The following is a 7961-nucleotide window of genomic DNA, read 5'->3' as shown; positions in this document are numbered from 1 at the left end:
ATTTTCATCCATTTACTCAACTAATATTCTATATATTTTACTGCTCCATGTGTCATTGTGTAAAATCACCTGCTCGATGACTTTGTCCAAAAACTATTCACAGCTATGAATTTGCTGTAAAAAAACACCTATTTGTCAGAATATTCATTCAATATTTATCAAGCATTATTTCATTACATAATGAATGCATATTATGTTTATTCTTCTTGTCTAATTACAGTTCTATCTTCCTTGTACTGCAAGATCATTAATGTAGTGACTTAAGGAATGAGAGTTTAGATACAATTAGGTGAAGTGAGGTTCATCCGGATGGTTGCTTGCCTGGACAGGCTGCGGCTTTGGACTGCAACCCTCTCCACCGCTCACTGGAGGAAGAGATCCCAGAGAAGATAGTCAGAAACCACAACTCAATGATTATCTTTGCTGCCCGGTGCTACAGTTGCCCTACTTTGCCCAGGTAGAGTGCTCTGGAGTGGAGAGAGAGCTGTTTAGTTTTTCAATAGCCCATTATTGCCACTGAAAAAAAGTGAAGTTAAATTGAGGGGTTCATACATTTTGTCCTGTAGGATTCAATTTGACCTTCCCCACTTTTATTTTAGGAAACAGTGACAAACACATCAGTGTGTTTCCGATATCACACTCGTGAGATTGTGTTTTCTTTTTTCTTAAGGGTATTTTTGACACAATTTTGCTGCTTAAATTAGCAATAAACAACAAATAAAGTTTGAAGTATTATTTTCAACCAACATGATGTTACCAGACATCTGGTGTGATTCTGAAAGATCTACTTCCATATGACATTACCTCCTCAAATCCTTCATATTTATCTTCATTCACCTTAAACGAATTTCATCAAGGACATTCGCAAGAGACTCTTTGAAAAACTCCAGCTATATAGTAGAGGACTACCTTTAGTTTCAACATAAAATCAATTAAAACTGTCCCATATTACCTAAGAGGTGACAAGGAAATACATTAAGAGTTTAGGTTTTAATACGGGGTCATATCACAATCAAATTTCTTGGAAGTAGTGACTTGTTGCTGTGAAAAGATCCACCTGTCGGGCAAGGTTTACCATCATACAATAAGGAGAAGGTGGAGTTTGCCTCTGCTCCGGTTTTACCTGTTCCACCTGCTCCACCCCCCTCCCCCAAGGTGTCAGCTGATGAGGGATCGGCAGGCCGCAATTCCTGCCTGTCTGCGTGCCCTTTCTCAATCTGAGGCTTAGCCCCTGTTTACAGATAGAGGAGGAAGTAGTTGTGTGCAGTTGGACCTGTTTTCTTTTTCTCTTCCATTTTCCCCTGGACACACTCCTTCTCTCCTCACTGGAGAGCAAGAGAAATATGGTTGTATTTTTACCTTTCTTTGGGGGAATTTCATTGTTTTGAGTGGATTCATAATCGAAGTGAAACACGAGTCCTTCACGGATTTTTGCAGCATGGGATCTGATGATTCATACAACTTTGTCTTTAAAGGTGAGTCATGTTTACCTACTGACTGATTGTATTGGAATCATTGGAAGTAATATTTACAGATACTGTAGGTTAAAGTTCTCAGCTATATGTCAAGATTGTAGTTTCTGTATCCATTTGCCTGACAGCCTCTGAAGTTCCTCTGAATCATTGCAAAAAGAAGAGCTGACAGGTTTTTGTGACGTCACTGTCTGGTATGCCATAGACCACAGTTGAGTCACCTGTAATCAGATAAAGAATTTATTACTGAAAGTGTTTTTTTGTGGGTTTCCTTCCACCGTAAACTGTCAGAGGAACTTGAATATAACAGGATCGAATGAACCCTGTATGTCTGTTCAGTGGTTTTAATAGGGGAGTCTGGCGTTGGGAAGAGCAACCTCCTGACTCGATTTACCAAGAATGAGTTCAATCACGACAGCCGCACCACCATAGGTGTGGAATTCAGCACACGGACTGTTCAGCTGGACAACTACACCATCAAAGCTCAAATCTGGGACACAGCAGGCCTGGAGCGCTACAGGGCAATCACCTCTGCGTGGGTTCACACACACACACGCTCACACAAACAAGAATTGTTAATAGATGGGATATTAAGCATTTAGAATCACCCAGTGCCGGCTCATGTATTTCGTGATGGTTATCTTCTGCGACTGGAATTCAATAACCAACTATCGTGTGTCGTGAATGGTCTCTGGTATTATAGGTATTACAGGGGAGCAGTCGGAGCCCTCCTGGTCTACGACATTAGCAAACACCTAACCTATGAGAGCGCAGAGCGTTGGTTGAAAGAGCTGTATGACCACGCAGACCCTCACATCGTGGTCATGCTGGTAGGGAACAAGCAAGACCTGGAGAGCCTCAGGACTGTTCCCACAGAGGAGGCCATGGCCTTTGCAGGTCTATGTCTATATCTCTTCTTTCTGCCATGATGTATTTATCTGTGATTGACTTTGAGCTTTTATATGCTTAACTAATTCCAAATCATCCAAGTGATTGTCAGCATTTGTTGATGGCAGTTTTCTCTTTCCAACCGCCCCTCACAACAATATAGAGAAGAAAGGTCTCATGTTCATGGAGACGTCGGCGTTGGACTCCACCAATGTCGAAGCTGCTTTCAATGAAGTCCTCACAGGTACACGTATGAGCTCATATTCAGTCAGCTCTCTCAAACTTTGGTCTTTGAATGTTGAGAACCCGGTTGCTGCAGTAAAAGGACTGCTATTTTCAGGTCCCCAATTTTGCTAAATGTGGTCCCTTTGTGTGTGGTCTGCCAATTTACTAGGTAGTGCTGTTGCTTGAAAAGAAAGGTCGTGGAAATTATGTGATCTGGCAAATAGCTAACTGTCTGATGGGTTGTTACACTGCAGGCCTGTGAAATGATATGAAAGAGGGGGGGTCTTTTGAGAGAAAAACAAGATACGCGATTGGATGAGCCTGGTCAGGGAGAAGAGCAAAAAAAATCGGTCCCATTATGAAACAATAGAGTTGCAGTTCTTTGTAACTGATGTTAGAGTAGTACCCACACTTGTGCAGCAGCCTGGCTTTCTCTGGACCCGCAGCTACCTTAACAGCCACTGTCTCCATTATATCCAGCAATCCATAAGAAGGTGGCCAGCAGAGAGGTGACCCGTGGCTCCATCAGCGCCGTGACCCTGTCCACTTCTGTCGCACCCATCAGCGAGGCGCCGGAGGAACCCAGACGTTGCTGCAAGAGCTAACAACCATCAGCTCCCTTCCACACGATGACGTTCAGTCACACAATTTGAATACACACACATGTTTGACACGTGTGCACTGGTCAGACATATTCAAATATAGTATGACAGTCATAGTATGAAACATTGTTTTTCGGCAGTCAGTGCTGATGAAATCCTGTTTCTTTGGCGCTCTGGTCTAGTTCTGCTTTTGACAGGACTGAGACATGATTAACTGATTATTTATGATTGATCTGGGTCAATATGATCCATGAAGCTGCCAACAAACAGTGTTACACTGATTCATTGACTAATGTGGTGGGTAAAAATCCTATATTTTTTGAAAGAGCTCCCGCTCTCCCTCTTTTGGCCTAATAGCAGGACTTTGCTGTGTCTGCAATACAAACGGCAAAGTCACAGAACATAGAGGGAAGGACAGGCTTGGTGCATCAACACGTTTTGTCTGCATGTCATTGGTTAAAGAGAGAAAGACTTGATGTCTTTCACGGTGCTTCTCTTGTTTGGGTGGCTAATGGGTGCTTTCTCTCATAGCTTCATTTTTATTTTTGCCTTTTTTTTTCCATTTTCTCATATGAAACAAATTGTCAAATGATAGCTTTTATAATAATATTTACTGCCATTAACTTAAAGTATTTATGTAAATCTCTTACTGAAAACAAAGTGCAAAGACGCGTTTGAAATCAATACAGCAATTGGAGAATTACTCAGTGCCATCTTTAAGTTGACTTGGTGTATAAATTGGAGTTTGCAAACTATTTATTTGTTTACTCATTTGTCTGAAATATTAGTATATTTTTAAATGTTGTCTCATATGAAAACGTTTTGTACAGTGTGTGTGTGTGTGTGTGTGTGTGTGTGTATATATATATATATATATGTATATATATATACATGTATACATACTGAATCAGTTTACGAAACAGTACATTTCATGCTAGCCAGTGCAATGAAAATGTTTTAAAATTCAGTGTCTCACCAAAGATTTTCAACATTAGCATTTGTAACTACCCAAAATCCAGGTCTATCCAAATGTTACATATATGTAGTGTATCTTTACATATATGCATTCACATATATATACACATACACACACACACACACCTATGGTGTATACACATACTCGCACCCCCTGGGGATAAATCAATACACAATCTTGTAAGCATCAGAGCTCAAAGATAATCTAATAGCACTGAAAAAGGAAGAGTTACAAGGATAAAATAAACCACCACGTGACAATTACCATGGACCCAGATTTAGGGATAAACGGCTGCCAGTCCAACCGTCCACAAAAGTTATCTAATAACACTTGTTTCCCCCCTGCCTTATATTTTTATCAGCATCTGTCAGTTCCCCATTAAACTCTATTTTTGAGGCGCTGGTCAAGACATAGCAACTGCAGTACATTATGTTTCAATCGCTTCCTGTTTGCGTACGAACTTAATTGTGCAGCTTCGGAACTATGGTCTAAACATGAAGTGTGCGTTTCAGAAACGATTAAACGTAAGTTTTCAAATGTAGAAAGAAAAGAAAAATAGTCATTGTAGATTAGTAGCCAACTCAATAATGCTTGGAGAGAAGGGCCAGTATATTTATGATCCATAAAGTTGTGCCTGGCAAAACTTTTTACAAAACCATGATAGATAGGCTTTTACTTTATCCATACCAGGGCACTTTTTAACCTTTGCCCACTGGAAGAACATCTTAAGCAGACTTTCTTATACAGATCAAGCATGAGATCACTGTTTTATCTGTTTAGTCTGGTTTGTTTTTTATTTTATTTATTTTTGATAGCCTTTTTCGTTGTTTCTGTCAAATGCTCTATAGTTATATGCGGTATGACCTATGACTTTACTCAGATATGAGGGAGCTAAAAAACACAACCCAGCATCCCACACACCTGCAACATATCCAGATAGTTATAGTCGACTGCTCGATGTCTTGAGTGATCTCAGGCGAGTCAGTTTAGGGTTGGAATCGTGGCTGTAGGCTTTGCTGTCAGCCTGCAGATGGCAGCGCCGATATTGAGATTGCAAATTCCAAGGCAAGTCCATTTTGTTTCCCGTCTCATTTCCTTATTAACTCCAGTATGTCTCCTACTGCAATCACATCCTTTGTTTTTCACTCCATTAATGAATGATATTAGGCTCCAGTGGCACTGCAGTGGTGTTGCCTTAGCAACAACCTCTGATGCCTTCAGGACAAGCTAATGAACAATTCTATGACGAAAGGAATTCATTTACCCTTTCCCCCGTAAATACAAAATTCATTCACAGACTTTATGGGTTTGTCAATGTGTGTGTATGTGAGTATGGGTGTGTGTGTGTGTGTGTGTGTGTGTGTGTGTGTGTGTGTGTGTGAGTGAGTGAGTGTGTGTGTGTTTGGAGATCATGTTTAGCCTATGGATATAATTTGGACTCATGGCAAGACTGAGAGCATTAATCTACCGCAGTGGTAGTTAATGACATTCTCTTGACAGATTGTGCTCTATCTCTGGCTCACAGATGTGCATAAGGAACCTTTACTGTGGTGTCCCTGTGTGTGTCTAAGTGTGTGTTTGTGTTTGTGTTTGCGTTTGTGTGAGTGTGTGTGTGTGTGTGTGTGTTTGTTGGGGTTGTGGAGGAGGGTCACAGTCAGAGATCATTTTGCAACATTGAAATGACCACAAATGCGTTTTATTACATCTCTCCTATGAAAATATTATAGCCGAGGCTCTGCGCCGGCCAGCGAATGTTTAATTATATCCTTTAGATGAAAAAAAAAATTTATTTTATGGACTGAGTTAAAACATCTGTGTGTAATAATCCACAACGGCTGCACAGGTTGAAAAATATAAATCTCCTTCTGTCCTTAGAACTCCAGCCTGAAGGCAAGGTTTATGTTTGTAGAAATCAGGGAATTCATTATAAAATGTTTGTTATTTTCACCAGACTGAACGCACATTGTCTTTACATCTTTGCGTGTTTTCTTTTTGTTGTTGTTGCAAATGTCCAGTGGACAAAGGCATGCATCATTTTCTAATCTCCTTCAGAAGTTTGTCCAAAGAGAGCCTCAGTCCAGAAAAGTAGATTTAGCGCATGCATGTGGGGTCGATTAGCCACATGCAACATGACATGTGTAGCCTGTAAAGATTTTGTCTTAAACCGGGATTCATAAATGCTTAAGCGATGAGTGTTGTCACACCTTTGAACCCGACACGGGGCGGGTAACATCCCCTGAACCTCCGCCCCTGGTCCCTGCTTTCAAACTTGTCTTTTAAGAATTTACAGCCGCAAGCTGAAATTTGATCTATTTTATTGTGACTTCTGCAATTGAGTGACCTTTGAACTCCTTGATCAGGAATCCTCTCCGACAGCTGTTCCTAAATTACACCGACATGTTACAAACGGCATATTCGTCTGCTGTTTGTTTGTTTATTTATGTATCTGAGATGCAGCTGCACAAGATGAAAAATACATCAAGATACCCACAGACGTCTAGCAAAACAAGAACACAAGATTTTAATGTGTGTCATTTTTCGGTTACTTTAAGTTTGGTTTTTCTTGCTGCTTTTATAATTCTTCTGCTCATCTAAAGCCTTCCCCGGCTCTTTGTCGGGTGATTACTTTGCTGACATCCCGTCCTGTCAATTCTTACTCACCGGGTGTCATTTCTCGTAATTTTTTTTCTCTAAATCCTTTTTTCGGTTTCGGGCACATTGTTGCAAAGTTAAGACGGGTCCCTCCTGATTTTGCGGTTCATCACTTGATGTGACTGGCAGAGGGGGCTGATGACAGGATCAACATTCTAACAACAACAAAAAAAAACCCCAATGTGTCTAGATTTAACGTGCTGAGTTTATAAAATGTTACAGCCCATTTTTACTCATTTGGACTTTGGAACAACACCCTCCCCTGGACATGCTGTCCCGTCCTGTGTGTCAGACAATTGCATTGACCTGCATTAATTATACACGCCTTCACCTAAATGTACACCGTCACCATAAGCAATTCACACCTAATGCTACCTGAACCAGGATCTCAGATTACGCATTATTTTCTACATTAGGAGCGGAGAAGCCATCCTCTTTCAAGTCAGTCCGGTACCAGAAACTAGAAGCTTGAACACACAACCACACATTTCCCTTATTCTGTAGAGGTTTCTTTTTATCTTTAAAAGGTTTTCTCAGAACACAGGCCGCACCTGTTAGTAGCAGCTGGATGTGAGATGTGAAACTGAAGAGTCCAATTGTCTTGTCTAATGTGTGCGTGTGCGTGTGTGTGTAGTCATTCCTGCACACACACACAAACACACACACGCCGGTCCCAACATAGCAGCGTGCGACTGCCGCCGTTTCTCCCCTTGGCATCTCCCCTGCATAAGTCTGTGCACACGAGTTTGAAAAATCTTCGCATATGCTGACATTATCACAAAAAATAGGATAAAAAAATCAATGCACGGCGATTACCATGGTGATGTTGTTATGGCGACCAATCAAAGAGAGAAATGGTTTGAAGTGTGGCTGTGTTTTAAGTCTCTCCGTTCCGCAAAACACGGAGAGGGGAGAACAGAAAATGACTCGATGGGTGCACAACTCAAGGGGAGTTGTGAACAACGGAGCAGGTGGCTTTGGAAGCGGGTCACCGGGGCCTGCTGGAAACGGTGCCGACGGTTGTTTCTGCTGCTCCACGTTGAGTGTTCTTGTGTTAAGCTGTATCGGGTCCAGTCAGATTTCACGAGGGGAGCCTGTTGTGTTTGGCTGCCCCTGCTGAAGGATCGCTTTTCCGGCTCGGAATTC

The 7961-nt window shown here is 41.4% G+C and overlaps 1 protein-coding gene across 1 annotated transcript; it reads left to right on the top strand.

Annotated features, from left to right (window-relative positions):
* The first annotated feature begins 1180 nt into the window (after nt 1-1180).
* Nucleotides 1181-4167, top strand: LOC147216271 (ras-related protein Rab-25-like). Its single transcript, XM_086178407.1, has 5 exons — nt 1181-1475; nt 1812-2007; nt 2176-2369; nt 2524-2604; nt 3066-4167. Exons 1-5 carry the CDS (start codon nt 1439-1441, stop codon nt 3188-3190), a joined length of 633 nt encoding a protein of 210 aa, XP_086034533.1. The 5' UTR covers nt 1181-1438; the 3' UTR covers nt 3191-4167.
* Nucleotides 4168-7961: the final 3794 nt, after the last annotated feature.

The sequence above is a fragment of the Fistularia commersonii genome, chromosome 30 (genome assembly GCF_037954325.1).
Source record: "Fistularia commersonii isolate RoL2024-O1a breed Wild chromosome 30, RoL_Fcom_v1.0, whole genome shotgun sequence".
NCBI classification, from domain to species: domain Eukaryota; kingdom Metazoa; phylum Chordata; class Actinopteri; order Syngnathiformes; family Fistulariidae; genus Fistularia; species Fistularia commersonii.
Note: the sequence above shows the minus strand (reverse complement) of the source record. Positions and strands in the feature narration are given on the sequence as shown.